We start from the raw sequence: 24,546 nt of genomic DNA, 5'->3' as shown, positions 1-24,546 counted from the left end.
TTACGCGTTAATAGCGCAAAATATATTGCCCCTGATTGGCTAAAATGGCAATCTTTAAACCCCGATAACTTTACGAAAAACGATCACACGTGAAATTTCGTTTCAATTTTAAGCTCAAGACAACCATACCCATTGAATGATAAAAAAAATTCTGTCAAAAATGGCTAGTTAAAAAGTCGAAAATTGTCTGAAGAAAAAAACCCACCCCGAGCACAAATATTCCGTTACTTTCGTATCGAAAGTCGGAACGAAAAGATTTCTCCTATGGACTTTTTTCAGAAAGTTATCCTACTCGATGAGCAGTACTGCTCTTTAGGATCTCCCTCCAGACATAATATATTGCTTTTGGCGTTGTATATGTAGCTGGTAAAGTAATTCAAATTTCAAATTTCAAAAAAGGTTTGAAGGTATAATTGCGTCTTAATGTCTGCAAATTGACCAAACTCGCCTCAGCCCTCATAGCAAAATACCAGCTCAACAAAAGCTTTTGGATAATATCAAAAATCTTTCGAAAAAACTACTTAGAACGTCAAATTTTGTCTGGAGAAGAAAAAACACCCCGAACTAAAGCAATTAATCTGTCGCTTTTTTCAAAAGTTCGTACAAAAATCAAGTCTGATTGTTTCGACACAGTCAAAAAAATGCGCGCAATTCTCTACTGCAGCTCTACTATCGACTGAAAAGTCTTCAATGTGTTATATCCGGTATATTCAAACCTAAATGCTGTGCTGCTAAATTGACAGAAAAAAAATTGTTTACCCCTTTAGAGGATACAGCACGAAATGAATGAAGTAAAAAAAATCGGAGAAAAGAGTTATGATGAGAGAATTTTAAAAAACTAATACTTCAAAGTGTTTTCCATGCAACAAATTTTAGAAAAATTTGATTAGAGCAACAGAATGAAAAGATTTGTCGAGATTAAGAAAAAAAATTTTGCAGGTCGAGCTCGTTTTAATGAGTAAGTTTTGTGACGAGACGAGCCAAAGATACCCAGTCTAGGTCGCGACAATTGAGACCACAGCAAAGTTTGATCGTATCGGTCGGAAAATAGAACGAGAGCCTCTACATAGGCAATTTTGAAAAAATAAACTCGAAGGAGGTAATGTTATATACCAGTCAAAACATCCTGTGATAATAAAAAACAAATAAAAACTACATTTAATATAAATATTGAGAATCAAAAAAATTGTAAAGTAGTAATAATACAATTAAAAAGAATAAAGACACAACATTGAATACATGAAAGCCTGGTGGCTTTTAATTATTGCCTGAAAGATATCGAAGACTCGTGTTAAATCAATTTCTTCCCTGAACTTTTCCCAGCAGAATTGCGCCAATGGGATTAAAATCGCATGTTGATTAATTGGTATAAAAAGTAGGTGGATGGTACGAGTAGTATAGCGGAAAGCATTCTTCCGCTATGTTTACAAAAAGTGTCAATCCTGAAAAAAAATAACTACCCGAACCTTGGAAATACTTTAGGGACAAAATGTTTGATTTTATTCCAAAAAAAAATTCTGGGTTGATATCAGACACTTTTTGTAACAATTGTTTACATAAGAAACTACATGTTTTTCTATAATGCAGCACCAACTTCTGAGCATGCCTACAGCTCTTTTAGAAGCAGTTTAAATGTTTTTGGCTAAAAATTATTAAATTAATATTCTTTTTTGAATATTTCGGTATCCAATTACAAAATTTAAGGACGTTAAAAAGCAGAATGTGCGCTTGACTTGCGAGTTTAAAATCAAGTTAGGTTAAAATTGAGCTCTTGGTGATCAAGATAAGTTGGTACAAAAATCAAGTCTGATTGTTTCGACACAGTCAAAAAAATGAGCGCAATTCTCTACTGCAGCTCTACTATCGACTGAAAAGTCTTCAATGTGTTATATCCGGTATATTCAAACCTAAATGCTGTGCTGCTAAATTGACAGAAAAAAAATTGTTTACCCCTTTAGAGGATACAGCACGAAATGAATGAAGTAAAAAAAATCGGAGAAAAGAGTTATGATGAGAGAATTTTAAAAAACTAATACTTCAAAGTGTTTTCCATGCAACAAATTTTGGAAAAATTTGATTAGAGCAACAGAATGAAAAGATTTATCGAGATTAAGAAAAAAAATTTTGCAGGTCGAGCTCGTTTTAATGAGTAAGTTTTGTGACGAGACGAGCCAAAGATACCCAGTCTAGGTCGCGACAATTGAGACCACAGCAAAGTTTGATCGTATCGGTCGGAAAATAAAACGAGAGCCTCTACATAGGCAATTTTGAAAAAATAAACTCGAAGGAGGTAATGTTATATACCAGTCAAAACATCCTGTGATAATAAAAAACAAATAAAAACTACATTTAATATAAATATTGAGAATCAAAAAAATTGTAAAGTAGTAACAATACAATTAAAAAGAATAAAGACACAACATTGAATACATGAAAGCCTGGTGGCTTTTAATTATTGCCTGAAAGATATCGAAGACTCGTGTTAAATCAATTTCTTTCCTGAACTTTTCCCAGCAGAATTGCGCCAATGGGATTAAAATCGCATGTTGATTAATTGGTATAAAAAGTAGGTGGATGGTACGAGTAGTATAGCGGAAAGCATTCTTCCGCTATGTTTACAAAAAGTGTCAATCCTGAAAAAAAAATAACTACACGAACCTTGGAAATACTTTAGGGACAAAATGTTTGATTTTATTCCAAAAAAAAATTCTGGGTTGATATCAGACACTTTTTGTAACAATTGTTTACATAAGAAACTACATGTTTTTCTATAATGCAGCACCAACTTCTGAGCATGCCTACAGCTCTTTTAGAAGCTGTTTAAATGTTTTTGGCTAAAAATTATTAAATTAATATTATTTTTTGAATATTTCGGTATCCAATTACAAAATTTAAGGACGTTAAAAAGCAGAATGTGCGCTTGACTTTAAAATCAAGTTAGGTTAAAATTGAGCTCTTGGTGATCAAGATAAAAAGTGCTAAAAATTGTATCAGAATTGTATTGAATTATTTTTGTTTTATTCGAGGCCACCAGCGGATTTAGGGATTCGACCCCCTTCTCCCTTTAGGGTATTAGCCACGTTCTCCTCAGGGATTCGACCCTGCCGATCCAACGGGTCCTTCTTCGTACTATTTTGAGACATCCATTTTTGGCTGACTGACTCTAAAAATTTTCTAGAGGCGACTTCGGCGCCAGCATATACTAATTTGAGGGGGGAGCGAGTGCCGAAAAAAAACGATTTTTTGGTCAAAATTTTCCAAAAAAGGTCTAAAAACGCATTTTTTGACCTTTTTTCAAAAATTCGCCTGCGGTGCAGAAAATTTGGCCAACAAACATCCGGTCTTTATAGTGATTTAGCTGAGCTCAAAAAATCAAATTGGTCGTCCCAAAAAAAGTTCGATTAAATTTTAAAATTTTCTTGAAAATCCGTCCCCCTCCCCCTCCAGAAAATCCTAGATCCACCCCACTTCGGTGCGTTTTTTTTCAAACGATGTGTTTTTGCTTTTTTTACCAAAAAGTTTTAACTTAGGTATCTGATTTTAAGTTTAGGTGCATGAATTCTCTTTTTGACTTCTCGGTTTGACGATTCTACAAAAAATTCCTCTGCATTAAATTCTCTTATAAAATTTGTAGGGAATTTTGGCGACCTTACACTTTTCTTAGAAGAGAGGTCGTAAGATATCAACTTTTTGTCAAATTCCCGGAAGATTACCGCATTTGGGTTTTCTGCACTAAACGGCCCAAAATCAACATTTTTATATCTTAAGCTGAAATTGATGCAGTCAAATCTGATTGGGCAATTTTAGTCAATCAAATTGAAACAACGCGGTCTGACATCAATCAAACTTCTAGCAAAAAAAAACTTTGCCCGAAACTACCAACAATGGAGAACTTTGTCAAATAATCACAATAATTTCCAGCCACATGTGAAACTTTGTCAAGCAAAAAATCAGTAATATGGTTGCAAGAGAACAAGTTCTTTATTTTCGGTCACTTCGGCTAATTATTTTATCCGTTTGAATATTATTTAGCGAATTGAAATTATTTTCGACAAAAGCAATCAATTTTGATGAATCGTGTCATAAAGCTTCGGGCATGTTGTAAGTAGGTTCACTTATATATTGACAAAACATCTGCAAATCAGTAAAAGTTTACTCTATAAAGTTAGTGGTACTTATGCAAACTCATATGGCCAATTGCTAAGTATGGCCTATCAGTTTTAGCTATTGTGCTCTGCAAGAAATATGTTATCCAAGAAAAATTCCTAACTCACAAGTTTCTTGTAGAAAAGGTCTCTATTAAAGCTTAATTTTGTAAGAAATTGTAAGTTTATTTTGAGAAAAATTCTTAGATAGTGATTTTTGGTCAACCCGGGTTCAAAATAATCATAAAACTGGAGCAATTGTTTTAACAATTTCAAATACTGGTAAAATTTAAGCAACTTTATTCTATGGATTTGAAATTCAAGCTGACTGTGCTGAAGAAAAAAGAAATTGCAAAAATGAGCGCGTTCAAAACGAGTTAAAAAGACAAAAACTGGTCTCCAAAAACGAGTTAAAAAAGACAAAAAACTACATCTCCAGACTCAACATAACGAATTTTTTGGATGCTGGGATCATGTTTACTACCACCTTTCCACCTCCTACTCCTTTTGCGCTTCGTTAAATTACTCCTATTCTTAGGTTCGAATTCTTTTTCTTATTAATTTCTTAATATATTTGGTGCCTGAATTGTTTGTATACAAGCCAGCCGAAGTATTAGCCAGCTACCATAGAATCCAACCGAAAATGCATAGCTTTTACTGAATACCTAAATGTACAAATATATGAAAAAATTACGTACAAGCCCTGCAAGGTTCAATCTCGGCTGGCTTATATCATTACGAGGCCAAACTGGGCACTGGATAGGCGCACAATTTTGTGTCTGTATGTTCCTGGACTCCAAAACTAATCTTTAAACAAATTCCAAAATGTAAGTGGATTCCACTTACAAAACTTCCGTGGATTCAGCAAACATATGATTGTAACGTAAATTTTGTCGACACATTTGTTGTGTCGCGGATTCCGCAACAAGCGAAAATAGCTAGTTGTTTTGGATTCCGTAACTGTAAGTGGATTCCGCAAAAAGTAAGCTGAATCCGAAAATGTAAGCGGGTTCCGCAAACTTTAAGTGGATTCCGAATTTCGTCTAATACTGAACTTGCATCTGAACAATTATAAGCTTGAGCTAGATTCTTATCTCTAGCAATGCGGAATTTAAAAGCAAGAACTTAACCATTGTCAGCGGAATCCACGAACAAGTCTTGAAATATTGGTTACCTAAATCGCTGGATGTCATCTTTTAGTATTTTGGAAACACAACATCGAATAATTTCAATATCTGGAGTCGTTGAGTTGAGAGTGTGTGAATATACAACACACAGCATATCGCCAAATTAGGTCAGTATTTTGGATTGATGGAATCCCAAAAACTAGAATAATATGGAATAAACATGGAATACATTCTTTATTTGGAGTCACTGGGTTGAGAGTGATTAGAAACCCAACGCATAGCAAATCGTCGAATTAGTTCAATATTTGGGACTTCATCGATCCCAAATAGTGGTCAGTAATGGGATTTCATTAATCCCAAACACTGATCTTGTAAATTCCTATTAAGTGAAATCAAATCATGTAATTAAAAGATTAAATTTTAAACGCTACTACATGTATACATATATGTAAACGGAATCCGCAAACAAAATGCGGATTCCATTTACATTTTGCGGATTCCACTTGCACTTTGCGGATTCCGCTGACAGTTGCGGATTCCGCAACAGATCATTTTAACTATAGCTTGTCTTATTGTTTGTTTATGGTTTCCACAAACTGTTTTAGATTCCGCAAATACGGTTGCGGATTCCGCAAATTTGTCTATTTTTGGAGCGATTTTGAGCAGAACAGTGTTTTAAGTATTTGTTTGTGGAATCCGTAACAGCAAAGAAGATGAAAGAAAAGTAGCAATGATGTGGATTCCGCGACAAATCTGATTTTGGACTGTTGTGGAATCCGCATACAATGCACAGAATGCTAAGTTTGGCCTCATAATGATATACTAAAACATTTATACATCGGCTGCACAATAATCTCTATCCGGATATGAGTGGATTGTTACCTGATTGAGGTTTGAGAATATCCTGCCCCCTGGGATTCCGAACTTGCCCCCCTCTACGTTGACGAGGTAGTGGCTGACCTCATTGTCCCAACAAGTAGACAGCACAAAGTACATGCCCCGCCTCCGCACTCTAAAAATAGTAAATCATACAGGGGTTACCTCATTGGGTTCTTTTTAAGATTCTTTCAGATTAATTGAGGTAGTCGATTTTTAACTGCTATAAAATTCGCTCAAAGTAGTTCCTAATTCTCATTGACAATTGAAAAACCCCTTCACAATTCCCTAATGTGAGCAAATTTCCTTCCTGACTTAGGTTATATTTGTCCCAAAACCCGTATGTGAGGACAAAGATTTTAATTTATTTGGCTTTTTTCTTTCATTAATTTCCTCAAAAATGAGCAAGATCGTCCCGGGAACTTCCTTGTTAGAATTGAAACTTGAGAATTTGCACTGATTTTGCATGCCTAATTTTAATATATTTCACCTGTGATCATTTTTTGTTAAGTTATGACGGTTTAAAGATTGCCATTTTGGCCAATTTGGGACAATTACGATATATTTTGCACTATCAACGCGTAAGCGGAGATTTATTCTGTCTTAGAAATAGTTCCAAGTCGGTTGAAAGAAGCTTATTTGTCATAATTTAGTTGTAACTACGAGCAAAATCTATCACTTTGTACTAAAAATGGTGTGGGATTCCGGGTATGATACGGGGGATGATTTTCGCAAAAATTTCTCAAATAAAAAAAAATTTAAAAAAATTTAAAAAAATATATATTTTTTTATTTAAATTTTCATGTTTCTACTGCTCCATAGACCTTAAAAAGCAGTCGGAACATTCGGGGCCTCGCCCTGATACGAGCAGTCTTGTTCATGTTTAAAATTTATTGTTCCGACTTTCAAAAATTTGTGCTCGGGGTGGGTTTTTGTTTCTTCAGACAAGTTTCGATTTTTTAACTAGCCATTTTTGACGGAATTTTTTTTATATTTAAAAAGTATTGTTGTTCTGAGCTTAAATTTGAAAAAATATTTCACCCGTGATCAGTTTTCGTAAAAATATGGGGATTTAAAGATTGCCATTTTGGCCAATTTGGGGCAATTAACGCGCAATATTTTGCTACTAGGAGCGAAATTTACCATTTTGTACTTTATACTTTATATGGCGTGTGGGGGGGACATTTTTCACAAAAAAAACTTTTTAAAAAAGTATTCATTCTATTTTTATTACACTTAATTTTTTCATGTTCTCATTGCTCCATAGACCTTAAAGGCAGTCGGAAGATTCAAGGCTTCGCCCTGATACGAGCAGTCTTGTTCATTTTAAAATCTGGCTGATGTTATGCCTTACTTAGGGATGCATTGTCATCAATAAAGCTGATTGCGGACTGAATGTGCCTAAGTTTTCGAAAAAAAAACATTTTTTAGATGAAAAACAGTATTTTGATGTGCGTGTGAAGTTTAAATTTCGGCCTGAAGTCCCTTCGGCTTAAAGTCCTGGTGGCTTGATTACCTCGACCCTGTAAGCGTAACGCGAATTATTTATGCGTGGATAATTATCCAGTACAACAAAATCGTTACAAAATAAAATGAATTGAGGGTGAGGTTTCTCATGCTTGAGGGACCGAATGCTTGAAAAATTTCAACCAATCAAAATCGCTAATACCTTTCTCACAAACTCGAAGTCAATATTACATAAAACTCATTAAATCAGTGGAAAATAATCAAAAATATTACAAATTGCGGGTTACAAGCGTCTTAGTATTCAGATAAACATCAAGATTTTTGAGTTCAAAATCAAAAGAATTTTTTTTAGGCTTGAAAACTCATCTGCTTATTATCTAATCGGTCAATAATAACACTAATGGCCTGAATTTATTTTCTCACTTTGAGATTTTTGCGATTTACTTTGAGATTTTGAATACTCAATTCTGATTGGCTGATAGTAAGCTAGAATTAATTTCAAGCATTCGGTCCCTCAAGCATGAGGGACGCCACCGAATTGAGGCTAGCTAGCTAAATGGTCGTATAAGTTTCGTGCTGCTCAAATTTCACACTTGATCTTTGATAATGTCCAAAATTATTGTCCAAATTTCTAATTTTTCAATATTTGGGGCAGTTGGAACATTCAATGAACGCTTTGCCTTAATATACGAGCGGTCTTGTCTAATTTTAAAATTGTTACGAAAAATTTACTTTGTCCAATCGAAGCATCTTTTTTTTGAAAACATCTTTTTATTTCGGCCAATGAAAATATTCAAAAAAGATTGAGTTGCTAGTTGCTAGGCAGTTCGAGATAAAATGTATTTGCACAGAAATTGCCTTTTTTGAGATTATTACGCCTGTGCTGTGGTACAGCTAAAACTTTCAAATGAAGTTTTTTAGATATTTTTTGTTATGTGCCAATGAGTCTATTTTAGTCCCGTCATATTCGTTTAATGGTATATATTGGCGCCAAAGGCGCCTTTACAAAAACTTTCGGGTCAGCCAGCCAGAAATGAAGGTCTTAAAATAGTACCAAAGGGGGACCCTTTGGGTAGTCAGGGGGTCGAATGCTTGAAGAAAAAGCCCCCCCCCCCTGCCCCCCGCTCCCTAAATCTGCTATTGCTTCAAACCCCTCTTTTCCATTTAGCGGCTCATAGCATCTAATTGGATTCGTTTAGGGCTCTTTTTAATCCCCCCTTTTTTTTCTTCTGAAAATCAACTTGCGAAAGCCTGTTTAGTATGACATTTGATATTCGAAATAGAATTGAAACATCTCAGCGTGAACACATTTCTACAACTTCTCTCACATTCAACCTGCCATATGAACAATTTTTAAACAACATACAGAAAAGTGCCGTCCTTGACGCCTGTCTCCCTCAGTCTCCTCTGGCACTCGTCCCTGGATATGTCTCCGTGGAACCACTGCTGCTGCTCAAAACCCCTTCTCTTGTTGGACTGCAGACTTCGAGTCAGAGTAGACGCCGACGCATCACTGGCACCGAACGGCTGAAATTAATTTTCTAATACCATTTATTAACGAGGGAAAGGAATAACATACGAGCCACTTCACTTCACGAGCCACTTAATCACTTCACTGACGCGCCCTTTTTTCTCTGTCTCTTCCCCTCTCTTCTTAATTTCTGATAGGTTATCCAGCCTGTCTAAGCGTAGTTTGTTTCTTTTATTTCCCCACAGAGTCATTTTGTTGCGCGAAGCTTTTTTTCGATTCAAGGCTGTTTTTTTTTGCGTCTAGAATTTTCACGTGGTACCACTATTGCCTCCGTTATCGGTCAGTCTGTGGTAGACCTGAAGCTAGATGTCAAGTGATAGCTCGACCTCACAGACTATCATTTCCATGTCATGGGATCGAATACACGATCTGACTATCTCGAAGTTAACAATTTACCACTATGCTAAGTGCCTCATTAGAATATTCGATAATTTTTTTCTATATTCATCCGACATACAGAAACCTGAACAATTCTCATAGCTAATGATTTTGCCTTTTCGTTACAACTTGAGTACACGAATCTCAAATCGGAGAATTTACGTGGTTTAGGTTTTAGTAAGTGGTACTTATGTCAGAAAAAAATAAGGATAGCCAATTGCTGTCGAAAGAGCATAGAATGTTCCGACCAAACTGATATAAAAAAACTTGATAAATTTAATTTTTTTTGTAATTTTAGCCTTAATTTTTTGTTATTTTTTGGTTTATAAAAATAATATAAGCCTAATTATGACAGAAAAACATCTTAAGTTTTTTCAAACATCGTTTTTTTCTAGGTAATAGCCATCTAGCCACAGAGAAAAAGTTATACTTTTGATCATAATTCTGTGAAAGTGTCAAACTTTATTCTCAATGGTGAATCTATGAAGGCAGTTTTTCTGCGAGATTCTGCTGACTAACCATGGGTTTTCTTATATGAGAATTATTTTTGGCTCTTTTTGTTAAAGGGCAGGTTCGAAATCGTTGCTTTTTTGAAAAACCAACCAAAAAAGTTCAGGCCTGGTCTGTTAGATTGCTCGCGGAAGTCCAGGGCAATACAAGCAAGACTTTGACAGGGATGGACTCTCGTGGAAAAGTAACTCGGGCGATTCTGTTGTAATACAAGCTCAAGATTCCAACCAAACTCACTGTTCAGATAGCAACAACCAACAACGAATAATTATTTTTCTTTCTTGAATTTTATGATTTGTTTCCCTCGTGAAGGAGTTGGAAAGGTTGCAAAAAAACCAATATACGTAAACGTTACTGCTTGTATCGGAAAAAAACGCTGAATTTTCCAATTGCCAGTTAACTAGTCTCCAACAGTTAACTAGTCTCCAACAGTTTTTAGTTTAAAAAAAATCAACAAGTTTAAATTGGAACCTGATCTAAACTACATTTTATGATTGGATAAATTAGATATTTTACCACTGTAAAGTATTTAATATTAACCAATCATGATCCATCTAACTAACAACCCACTTATTTGTAAGTGCTGGAATTACTTGTAATTTCAGCACCAGAGAGATTTGAATTTAACTTAGAAATTAGTTGACTCTCCAAGAAGACTTCAGCAACCGCAATAAACCAGTATACCCTAGATCTATTGAGCCTAGCAGAGACTAGTTAAACACCCTGAGACTAGATAGTATAAGAGTAAGATTAGGATCGGTATTAGACTAAGAAGTTGGACGAATCTATCCGGCCGAAAATAAGATAGCGTGACGAGCAGACGGTGTACCCTATCCGAAATTACTCTATGAGTTAACCACCTCGGTTATAACTCATCTGGTGCGACCATAAGTCTCGAACAAGACCTTAATAGCTTAGAATTAACCAAAAATAGATTAGAATTTAGACAAAACATTTTTAAAATGTTATACGACGATAATTTAATCGAAATGTCTCTACGACTCAATAGATCAAAGCCAATATTCCGAACGATAAGAGAACTACCCGGAATTGGAAGAAGACCTCGAACCAGAGACGACATACGACAAAATAGAAACTTACCAAATAGTTATATGATAGTACGGCAAAAGCCAACACAAACTTTTATATTTAGAATTTTATTAGCAATGAATTTAGATTTTCATTTGCAAACTTAAATCTTGAAGTCAATCTTCATGCTCATTTCAGGCGCTAAACAAAATATTAATATACAATAACGATTGATAAAAATATCTCAGATCGTTTTCCTAAAATTCTGCAGTATTATATAAAACATGTTTGGAAAATATTTATTGAAAATCAAAATAAAAATTAGTAGCATGACAATAAACTGTTAGTAATCATAAAATCATCAGTTGTCTCAGCTTCATCACCTAAAACATAACAGCAATCATAAGCTCACTAATATCATTAAAACACTAAATCTTTTCTTAAACAAATTTAAACCATTTTAAACTTAAATTCACTTAATTTTAAAATCAGATCATCAAGGCTTATCCTTGGATCTTAATTCATTTTCTATTTAATTAAATTTTAAAACTTGATCATCAAGGCCTCTCCTTGGATCAAAAAGAACAATTTTGTTCTCCCCCACCCACTTAGTTAGTGTCTAACGACCTCAAACGTCGATTCACTATCCAACCCTTTCGCAAAACCCAAGACTAATAGAAATTTTTCAACAAAACTAACCATTCAAATTAGGATAAACAGTGAAGAACTTCGGTTATTCATCCTTCACTTGAACCCTCCTCTTATCAAGACCCAGGATATATCATAGACTTAGTAAGTTTAAAATAGTATCTAACGAACTACTCGCGTTCTAATTATACCTGAACCTTGTGGATCGATTTACTATTCTCCAACCCTTGAACACAATCACTACCCCTAAGTAAGATTAAGTAAGTTAACACCTTAGCTTATACTAGCCACGAGAAAGTAAAAATCATTCTTCGGAATCGAATTATTTTTCTCTCCAACCCTGAACAAATAGACCCAGGTTAAGCTAACCAAAAAATTGTAAGGACTAACAATTTAAGTAAATAGAATTCATCTAACAACTTTTTGCATCCGTCATCCTAAACCTTATGTCATTTAAAAATCTAGGAAACAAACAAACAATCGTTTTGCACAACTGTGAAATAGATAACAAAAAATACGACCTTGTAATCACACCTCACACACAAACAGTTGGATATATTAGAACAAAACGACAAACACTAAAAAGAAAAACAATAACTAAACAAAGACAAATAACACGAAAAAGATTTTCCAAAAATAGAAACGCATTCTCATAATCAGAAGTCAGCAATTTAGACGAACTCTATAAATTAAAAGAATCTATAGATAAAAATTGCCCCATACACGATCAATTATATTTTTCTGACTCAGAAACAACATCAAATTCATCAAAAAGAGGAAAAAGACGAATAAAAAAGCAATATAAACACAAACCAGTACATTTATACAACTGGAATCAACCAATTAGACACATCGATAATTACCTATTAACAGTCATTAAACGAAAAAATGAGCCAAACACACACTCCAAGTGAAGATAGTCCAGATGATGACGATATCTTCCCCTTCCTCGTAGATGCACCCACTGATAGAGGACAGCATATACTTTGCAAGAATTTACTACTAAATTTATTTGAACCCGGAATCAGCCCATGTACAGCAGAGTTCCCCGATGTAAAAATCAAAAGACAAATTATTGATCACTATCTGAAAAATATATGTAATTTGACACAACACTACGGAATCTACACCATAGAATTAACCTCACCAAACCCGAATCACCGCAAATATGTAATTCAAACAGACGACCTTGATTTAGAATTTTCAAAAGTATTCTCAGAATATATAAAAAGCATACAATATCATAACTCACAAAGAGCAAACTCCATATTTACTAATGAAGTTTTTGCAATAATATATAGTTATATCTCAATATTAGAGAACGAAATTCCAATCCCAAATGTCTCACCGACAGAGACATCCAAACATATAAAGGTACGACATGAAATCACACTAATTTCAACTTTTCTACATATAATTAAAGAAAATTTCACTAAAGATGATGTTTCACAACATACAAAACATGACTTACAAAAAATTTTGGCATGGTTTATAATAGATTATTTCACACATAATATAGATTTAATTTCACAAGCAAGAAAAAATTTTAGACCTCAAAATTCAAACGATGATACCGCCATCACAGAACAGTCAGACTACGTTTGGGACCCCGAATGGTCTCATTATGCATTTATAAATATCCCACAATCAATTGCAAGTCAAGCAATAAGTACAATATTTTATACCAGAGATTATGTAAGAGTAGTACCATTAACAATTGATGCAACACCATTAAACTACAATACATTTTTACCCGATACGCGAAATAACAGCTTAAACTCGACCGTCATACACAATGAAAACCTTAATGGAACTAGGAACCTCACTCAACAAGATATTCAAACACCATCACACTTCATAAATGAAGAAATTGTACAAACAACAACAACTACACAACAAAGTATTTCACCAATACGTCCAATTTTAACAACACCAAGAAATACAAACACTTCACTAGCACAGGTAACATTACAGTCAACCGTTAAACCTTCGGTTGCTCCAAAATATTCACAAATGGATTACCAAACATATAGACCCATGACAATACCGTCGAAAACACGCAGAACATTCACAAGAAACAATTTTGCGGAACATAATTATAATTATACACATTCATCAAAAACAAACTATCCTCCACGAAATAATAATAATAACCAAATCAGATCTCGATATTGGAATAATCCAATGGCAACAACCAATTCAGTAAATTTTCAGGCTAATCCACATCCTCCACAGGATTATAGTGAAAATTACCCATTCTTTCAACAGAATAAAAATAAAAAACAAACACCTCATCAAACGGATTACCTATCCTCTGATGATGATCATTTACAACCAGATATATTTGCACCATATACCCAAGAATATCACGGACAAGGAATGCAGAAACCATATACACATCATAGAAATTTTTCTCCACACCAGATAGATACACAAAATCAACAACCAATACAAATGCAAAACCCAATTAATACACAATCTTTTCAACTAATTCAGCCACAAAACCCAATGATTACACACTCATATCAATCAACACAAATGCAAAATGAAATACCACTTCCATATTATCTTCAACAACACGAAATAACAAAAAATCAACTTTCTAATTTTTCACAAATGCCTAATGCAGCAGAATCATTACAAATGACAATGAATCCATACCTTATGGGTGGATCATCAATAACATCAAACAAACCATTAATGGTATTCACAGGAACAGACCCTGAACATTCTGTAGAAGATTATTTAAATGCAGTAACAGCAAATTTAATTTTAAATATAGGACCTGAACCAATTAATACGCCACTACATCAAAATTGGATACATCGACGCACAGCGTTGATACAGACAACCCTAGACGGCGCAGCCCAAAAATGGTTTTCAGTATTGCCTATAGAAATAAAATCAAATTGGAAAAGATTTACACAAGAATTTTCAAAAATGTTTGACTCCGAAAGAAACAAACAACAACAAAGAGTTTTATGTAAAGAAATTCGCAGATTACCAAATGAAACCATCAAACAATTAGCAGTACGTATTGAAACACTAGTTCGAAAAGCATACTCACTAAATACACACGACTACAAAAACACAAAAATGACAGAAATCTTAATGATGACCTTAACACCTCAATTAAGGAAAATAGCAATAAAAAAGAGAGCATCCCATCCCTCCTCAATTTGAGAGCCCGATTTAGATTTTCGAAAACTAGTAGACAAACTAGAGCAAGCAGAAATCACAATGAAACTTGAAGAAACAGAAAATCTGAAATCACAATATGTTAACCGAATTGAAACAAATACCACAAATATCAATAATATACAGGATTCAGACACAGACCTCGTTGAAAAAATCACTGAAATACTCAATATTTATGAAAAACACCCAAACTTTAAAGGCAAACCATCTTTCAAAAAATGGTGTAATTATTGCCGACGATACGGACATAGTATTTCTGAATGTAGACAAAAACAACAGGACAATCAAAACAAACCTCAAAAATATAAGGAACCAAATAAATCATTCTATCAGTACATGAAAAAAGATCAAAATCTACCGAACAAAAATGTATATAGCAACAACAGTTCAGGAAAACCACTACCGAACAATACCAACTACACGAGAAATCAATCACCATATAACTCAAGTTATAGAGGAAGATCACCAGAACGAAGAAATACACAAAATTCATCGCAAAATCATTACAATAGACCAAATAGTCGAAATAACTACTCCAGATCAAATTCAAATACAACACAATTTGTTTCTAGATCTAATTCCCAATCAAGAAATAATTACTATCCAAACAATCAATCACGAAACTCATCATACAATAGAAATAGAAACTACTCCAATAATCGGAATAGAAGTTATTCAAACAACCGAAACCAGAATTACCCGAACAATCGATCAATCGATCGAATAACTCATATAATAGATCAAACTATAACAGACCAAACAATAATTATCAAAACAGATCACGAAATAATTCACAAAATCGACATTCAAGTTATAATAATCGTTATAGAAATTATTCCCAATCACCACACAGGAATAATAACCATTATAATAATTCTAACAACCGCCACAGAAGTAGTACACCTAAACATCAAAGAAATATTAATCAAGTACAATCAAACCCAGAAACGACATCAGACCCCTCAGGTATTGATGACACAGGAAATAATGAACTACAACTAAATCAAATAAACTGTGAATCATCAGATTCAGAAAGTGATACAGAAAACACTACCTCCATAAATATGATAGCAATCGAGAATGACTACGAACCTATTATATATGAACAGCCTTTTTCATCACATATATACGAAAATCAATTAGAACTCCTTCACAATTATTATATTGAACCCATCCATTCCACACAAACAACACAAGAAACTAACGAAATCAACACTACAAATCAATCCAATGAAAATAATAAAACAAAATGCTTGAATACAAATCACATCTATCAAAATATACAAAAAGAACAACCCAAAGAAAAAATTTGGACAATACCATTTCTTTTAGAAAGTCCAAGAAGCAAAGAATTTCAACCACCAGATCTTGAAATTGATTTTTTAATTGATTCAGGAGCAGAATCAAACATAATAAACATTCCCACATGGAATGAGATAAAATCACTACACCCAAAGCTAACGCCCCTTGAAACATCCAGTAAACTAGCAACAGCACAAGGATCAACATTAGTAAACTATGGAAAAATTCAATTATTTCTTCTCCCCACAAGAACAATAGAACAAAATAAAATTTTAAATAAGCCATTTAAACAAATATTCCATATCACTGATATTAAACACAATATCATTGGAATACCATTTATCTCTAAATATATACCAACCATCAACATTTTGAATAGTAAAATACTAATCAAAGATAAATACACAAAAACAAAAGACACATCCCTAACATTTTTTCAAAGATTAAATAAACAACCACCATTCTTTTCAAAATTTTATCCGATATATAATCAACAAAGAAAACACCTGAAACCACTATCAGGAAACATATATAATTTTTCAATAAAACAAGTTCACCAATATGATAAAAAACAAAACAAACAACAACTCTATATGTCAGATTTTGAATTCAAACCTATCCATAAGTTTTTCAAAATCACAATTTCATCCATAAAATATTTGAAAAACTCGAATTCAGATATTATTTCTCTACATGTATACAACAATACACCCTATCAAGTAACGTTACCTTTAGGACTTTTAGGCTATTGCGAAACCAACGCTACGATATCACCAATACATGAAAAAGCATATCGCGTAAATAATATACTCCAATTATTAGATATTTGTCAATCTACAATTCTTAATGAAGAATTATCTATAAATAATATAATAAGTAATGAAAAAAGAAATACAGATTATTTCACAAAAACTCCATATTTCAAACCTACATTCAACATAAGTAACTACCCAGAGACTCAACAGAAGTTTTTAACAATGTTTAACTTTCAACATTCACAAATAACACAAGACGAATTTGATAAATTAGCCAAACAGCTAATAAAATATTCATCAGTCTAAGCAACATCTAAATTTGATGTTGGCAAAATCAGTTCATCACTACATCTCCCATTAAAACCTGACGCAGTTTTCAAAAAACAAAGAGCAAATAAAGTACCAATTCATTTACACGATAAAGTGAACAGATTACTCGATATTTTAGAACAATACAATATAATCTCACCGGTAAACAAAGAAGAACAACCAAAAGGTAACACATTTATCAACCCTGTTATCATCCTAGCAAAAGGATAATCATTAAAAATAGTTCTAGACGCTAGATATCTTAATTCACTAATAGACGAATCAAAATGCAATTGGCCTATTGAACCAATACAAGTTATTTTAACAAAAATAAACGGAAAATACTTTACAACCGCAGATATGAATAGTGCATATAATGAAATGCCACTAGATGAACAATCGCGACGCTTAACACAATTTGTTATTGGAAATCAGCAATATGAATTCAACCGCCTATTCTATGGAATATCCATAGGACCAGCAGCATTTTCAGCTTTTATGAGCAAAATTTTTAGACCACTAATACTCAAGAAAAACGCAATCACTTATCTAGACGATGTTTTTATGCAATCACAGACAAAAGAAGAAATGTTTAAAGTTTTAGAACATTATCACAAAATACTTCAGAACGAAAATCTGAAGGCCGCCCCCGATAAATCACACTTCTTTTTAACACGAGTAAAATTCTTAGGACATAATATAGAAAGAAAAACAATCACCCCATTAAAATCACGCATTGATGCTATTCAAAAACTCCAACCACCAACAAACAAAATGGAATGTTAAATTTTTGAAGTAAATATGTCTATAAAATGCAATTATACCTAAGACCATTTTATAATATACTTAGACAACAAAATAATTTTGAATGGAACACAGAACATCAAGCACGATTTGAAGAAATTAAAAAACTCCTAACTGAACAAATTTCGAATACAATTCCAGATCCAAATCAACCATTCTATGCAATGTGCGATGCTTCGAATTTTGGCATCGGCGCAGCATTATTACAATCACACAATGGCACAAACAAAATGAATCTTATATCAGCAAATTCTCGATTATTCACTCAAGCAGAGCTACGACTCTCAACTCTAATGAGAGAGTGTACAGCTATAATATATACACTAACAGAATATGAATTTCTGATACTTGGATCAAAAGATCCAACAGTTCTTTTCACAGATCACAAACCAATCATCTTTCTCTTTACACAAAAATCTAATCCAAATCACCGAGTTTATAGATTTCAACTAATTCTAATGAAATTCCCAAACTTACATATAGTTTGGACAGCAGGAAAAAATCTTGCATTACCAGACACATTAAGTCGAAATACACCACCTGAATTACTTACACGTAAAACTACAGTTGAAATACCTAAAAATATAAAATTCTACCTTGCAGAAAACGAAACATCACCCCGACTAGAATGCAAATATGCAGTAAAAACTGACGTTGAACAATCACAGATAAACAATCTACAACACTTCCCACTCTATTTAGATTGCCAAAATAATCACTACGAAGTTGATCTACTTGGAACATCAACTTTCAAACCAATTCCATACTCACAGTGGATAAAAAATAACACCCAACAAAAAAGAGTAAAACAACACTCGCATAAAAAAGACCTTTTTCCATTAATTGAAAAAGAAAACCTAACTGATAAAATAAATTTATCAGGACCACAAACAAACGATTTAAAATACACAATAAATCAAGTATTTGACCTCCATGACCCACTTGATACAATTCCTTTATCTAAATTGGAAATAGAAAACAATTTTCTCCCCCCAACAGATAAAATTACAATTAATACTTTGAAACAATATCAAAATCTTGACCCAGTAACTAAAATCATGGCACAAATATAAAACTAAACCCGTCAAGGCAGATACAACTATTTTAGGAAATAAAACACTCCTCCGATATTTTCGAAAATTCAATAATACAACAATTAACGAAAACACAGACCTTCTAGAATACAAATTAAATGAATCAACAGTTCCCTGTCTCCCTCTAAGTATGATTCTTATAGCTTTTAATATTTCGCATACACAAAACATTAAAGGACACTCTGGATCAGAGAAAACATATTCAAATTTCATAGAAAACTTTTATTTTCCAAATGCACCAATTTGGATAAAAGTACTATGCAATGATTGTATAGTATGTCAGCTAAATAAACCTTATCCAAATCAAAAACAAATAGCACAAAAACAAGATTTTAAAGGACAAAGTTTGTACTTTAACCACCGTATTTCATTTGATACAAAAGGACCAATTTCACCCTCATCCGAAGGAAACTCCTACATTATGGTAATTGTTGACGCGTTTACACATTATGTAGCACTTAACCCAGTACCACATTGTAACGCTTATTACGCTTACACAACACTCTATGAACACTGGATAGCCAAATTCGGACTACCAGAAATTTTAGTTACAGACAACGGTACAGAATTCATAAATAACGAAATCATCACATTATGTCATTTATATAACATCAAACACAAACCACGTACATCTCATGCACCTTGGACAAACGGCTTAGTCGAAGGTATGAACCGTTCACTACAAGAATATCTTAGATGTATCATCAATGGAAATGACACAAGATATACCGAATGGTCAGCAGATGTAAAACTATTTCCCTTAGCATACAATTCACAAATCACGACAACTCTAGGAATGTCACCATATGAAATGGTTTTTAATCAAAAGCCACGCAAACCGATTATGTTTACAGCAAACTCTCATAAAAATGCACAAAGTTATTGTCAACCGAATAAAGAATCAATTTGTTACAACTTACCTTTACATACACACGATGAAGATCATTTTCATCGCCCACAAGTTCTTAAATTAGCCTCCGGTACACACACCGAATGGATTTTAAATAGAGATAAAAAACACAATGAAATTTACCAAAAAGTAACAAAAAAGTTGTTACAAAGACAAAACATTAATAAACAAATAAATTCACGCTTTACACCAGCCTCCGATTTAAAAATTGGAACATTTGTTTTAATACCCAATTTTAACACTCAAAAAGGAATCTCTAAAAAACTACAACCCCTTTGTAAAGGACCATACCAAATAATTGCCAAACCCACTGATGTCACATATAAAATTACCGACTCAGACAAAAAAGAAATTGTTCAACACCGAAACAACCTATTACCTTATTACCCAAAAGAGTACGCACTACGCGAAATAACTCAATTATATTCTTTCACAGGTTTAAAAGTTATTCAAAATTATCCACATACGGAAAATAAAACAAAGGAACAACATGACATTCACCTCGAAAACCAAAATAAAAAATCAACTACAACAAAAAACAATACAAAAAAGCTAGATCAAAATACACCACAAAAAGAAAGAAAAAATAGAAAAATGATAGAAAAAATAATACCTCAAGAACAAATCGACAAATCAGAACATAGAGAGTCATCACGACTTAGAAATCAACCACGTAAAAACTATAAAACATTCATTCCACAATCAAAAATTTTAAAGAAAGTCGAATTTCAAAAACAGCTTTAAATTTAGATTTAATAATTTTTGCACCTCTGAAATATTTTGAACTTTCATTTTTCAAAATAACATGCTGACAAATACGCAATGATTCTAGTTCATAATTAGCCAATAGGATTCATCCAATCCGTCACCTCCTATAACTCTAACACAAACCAACTAGACGAAAGATATTAAACTCCAGGCATATCTATAACTATAACTTCACAACCTCCAGGTCAAAAATAAGCAAACCATTTCAACTTGACAATTAAAATAAATATCACCATAATATCATAACCCTCCCTTATCTAATAAACCAAAGATCAACAATATTTCCCCAACTCAGACCTCAAATACCCCCCAAACAAATATGTTAAATTAGCCTAAAGTAAAAGAACGACAATTTTAATTAGCCTAAAGTATAAAAATCTCAAAAATACCCCAGATCATTTGACAAATGAAAATAAAGACAAAGAAGACCTCCCGCTCACCATAAAATTTGCCCCCAACAATTTTTCACAAAACTTGACCCACTTGTCAAAAAACCAATAAATAATTCGACCACACTTGAAAATTGCCTCAAACAACAAAAAATATTCGATCGAGAAGCCATTTCTTAAATGCTCTTCTCTCGACCAGTTACCATAATTCTAAACATTCTCGCAAACTTTTTCACAATATTTAAACCTTTCATCATATTTCTTTTTGATACCTTTGAATCTTTTCTAATAATCTTAATCATTTTTTGCAATATTTTTTTAATTTTCTATTCTATATTTGAACTATACCTCCAGCTTTCAAAAGCTATTGACTATATCCACAGGTACGATTCACAAAACTTATCTAAATGATACGAACCATTTTTAGTAGAACAGATATTTTTTTACTATTTGTAATTTTTATAACATTTCTATCATCCCTCATCTTGACAATATGCAAATGTATAAAGAAAGCAATTATCACATTCGCCCTAGCAACAATCCTCCTAATACTTTTTCTAGAAGAATATTACAATAAAAAAAACATAAATTTTTCCACTAAAAGAATAGATCAAAAACCATCAAAAATTGCTAACCAACAATCACATAGTCAGTCTTCACCGACATCATCCCAGGAAAACCCGACACCACTTTCAACTACCCAAAACCCCCAAACATCTACACGAATTTCTTCTCAAGATAACCCATATACCTTTGAAGAACGACACGCTCGCTTATCAGAACCACTAGAACCAGTTCAACGACAAGCACCTCTAAGCGAACCAACATATAACTTATACCCAACACTACCACAAGAATTAAGTAGAATAAGAAATCCTAGTCAAAACCAAAATACAGTCGAAATAAATAGACAAATTATACACCCTCGACGAAACAGAAATTTTCAAACTCCCCGAGTTCATTTTGATATACCTCAATCCCCATCACAAAGTACACCAGAAAACCCCATTGGTATATTACCAGAAACCCCTACGCTTCTTTCACAACGTAGCACCTCAAGCCTACCATCAGATTACTTAGGTTCAACACCAACATCTGAACAAGTACGTGAAAATCCCTTTAACCCTACAAACCAAACATCACGACTACCATACTGGACAACACATTCATTCACACAAGGTGAACCAAATTTAATCAATGACCCAATAGACATTTCTACGGATACAACAACATCCCCATCACTACCAGAAACATTATCACTACCATCAATACCCTCAATAAGCCAGATTTCACCACCACCTTTTAACTTAAATTTCCCAAATAACCTCGACGCTAGATGTCGAGAACAATCATCAACAAATATTCCTTTAAGACTAGACTGGAATACATTCACAGCACCTCCACCATTATTTGGACAACACCTAGAAAGTAACCGACTCCACAGTTGGGCACTAAATAGACTACAATATAGACAAGACATTCACGAAGACATTCGTGCTCATAACATCCAAATACTCCAACAAAATAGTCTACAATTAAAATTTGAAATCACGGTTAAATTAAACAACATTACTCAACATCCCTATCCATTAAATCCACCAAATATAACAGCTCAATCCCTACCACCACCGTTTATAACAACTGAAGTGATATACAAATACGACAGATATACCAAAAAGACAATTGGTTACATCACATTTTACAACCCATACTCAGGATTGTCATACAAATGTATATTCTAAAAATTTTAATTTTTCTCCAACTCCTTTTTCTAATAACCTCAAATGAAAACATAAACCCTTCCCCCCGCACAGGACCCCAAGATTTATTAGTAACACATTACGATTGTGAAGAAAACGAACAAAAAACATTACACAAATATGCAATAAATCAAGTATCACAATGCGAAACAGAACCACAAGCCATAGAAACAACAAATGTAATAGCGACACTTTATTCAAAAGCCCGAGCAACAACAGTTATAGGATATAAATTCACAGCAACATTTTCTGAAAAGAAAGTACATTGTTCACAAGTCTCAAATGGAAATAAAAACCGACTTGACCACGAATCATTCTACCAGAGTAATATCGAACGACTTTTACATCTCAATCACGAAGATTGTAAAAACGAGTTACTAAGACTCAATATCACAAGAAATAAAAACACAGATAGAAAATTAGTATATTTCCAAGTTTTTTCAGATTCTGTACATCAAGCAGAACTTGAAAGATATCAAGGACATATAAAATTAGATGAAAAATACCCATACAACGGCGCACACGGAAGATTAACTTATGATATACACGATAAACACTGGATACCACACATTGGTATAAATGACCCATCAAACTGCAAAGCAGACACAAAAAATAAAGGATATCAAGAAATCATGTTTTTCGATTGGAAAATACAACTCGAAAAAATACAACTCACACGCGATTTATCTGACAACACCATGATCTATCAAGGAATGAGATTACCTTGTAAAACGATCAAGGCTATTGTGACCCTACAACACGAACACAAGCAACAATTGTTTGGTTCCCTGAAGACACATGTACAACATTTCAAGTAGCAAAAATACACGCTCGTATGATAAAATTTCACGAAAAATATTTCATACAATCAATTCCATATGAACAAGTCCACCCATCACGAAGACAAAGTTCTAATTTTAGAAACATACACAATATAGAAAATAAATTGACACGTTTTCAAATATATCAAGAAACAGAACTTGCATGTAAATACAGAAATCCACTTCACAAAACACAATACTCCGAGATATTAGTTGAATACGAAAAAGGATTCGACATGACCACTGGAAAAATAAAAATTGACCCATACGCCACAGGTCACCCTATAAACGAAGGAACATCATATATACCAGTTGATTTTCAAAAGAGTAAAAATCAACCTGGTGGACATCTAAAGCCCCATAACACTAGAAGCACACGTTTACAAGAACTATCACTAATGAATAGTACATATTTCGGTAACATCCACTATGATATTCACCTAGATATGAAATTAGACTACACAATTAGCCGAATTTTTCAAGAAATGTCACTATCTGAATTAGAAACACTTCACCAGCTATGCGAATTAGAAAGGACACAAATCCTACAATCACTTGCACTAGCAGTATTAAAAATACCCTACGCAGGATATTTACTATCAGGAAATAGATCAAATTTTTTAGATTATGAAGGAAACATTTTATGGTTTTATACCTGTACCAAAAAAGTATCACCACTATATGTTTTTGAAGATAAACGATGCTATAAAAGAATCCCTATCTTT

At 33.4% G+C, this 24,546-nt stretch overlaps 2 protein-coding genes across 7 annotated transcripts in view; one reads left to right on the top strand and one right to left on the bottom strand.

Moving 5' to 3' along the window:
* LOC134842445 (guanine nucleotide exchange factor VAV3-like) overlaps positions 1 to 24,546 on the top strand; it is a 593,770-nt gene that overhangs the window by 198,346 nt on the left and 370,878 nt on the right. The gene's annotated exons all lie outside the window — the stretch shown is intronic.
* LOC134842476 (tyrosine-protein kinase HTK16-like) overlaps positions 1 to 24,546 on the bottom strand; it is a 123,606-nt gene that overhangs the window by 46,582 nt on the left and 52,478 nt on the right. For both annotated transcript variants that reach the window (XM_063858841.1, XM_063858849.1), the window contains exons 3-4: positions 8,982 to 9,142; positions 6,155 to 6,284 (exon numbers count right to left, since the gene is read on the bottom strand). In XM_063858841.1, the coding sequence (XP_063714911.1) occupies positions 6,155 to 6,284; positions 8,982 to 9,142 (291 nt within the window). The remainder of the gene's footprint in view (positions 1 to 6,154; positions 6,285 to 8,981; positions 9,143 to 24,546) is intronic.

Source organism: Symsagittifera roscoffensis, chromosome 1 (genome assembly GCF_963678635.1).
Source record: "Symsagittifera roscoffensis chromosome 1, txSymRosc1.1, whole genome shotgun sequence".
NCBI lineage: Eukaryota > Metazoa > Xenacoelomorpha > Acoela > Convolutidae > Symsagittifera > Symsagittifera roscoffensis.
Note: the sequence above shows the minus strand (reverse complement) of the source record. Positions and strands in the feature narration are given on the sequence as shown.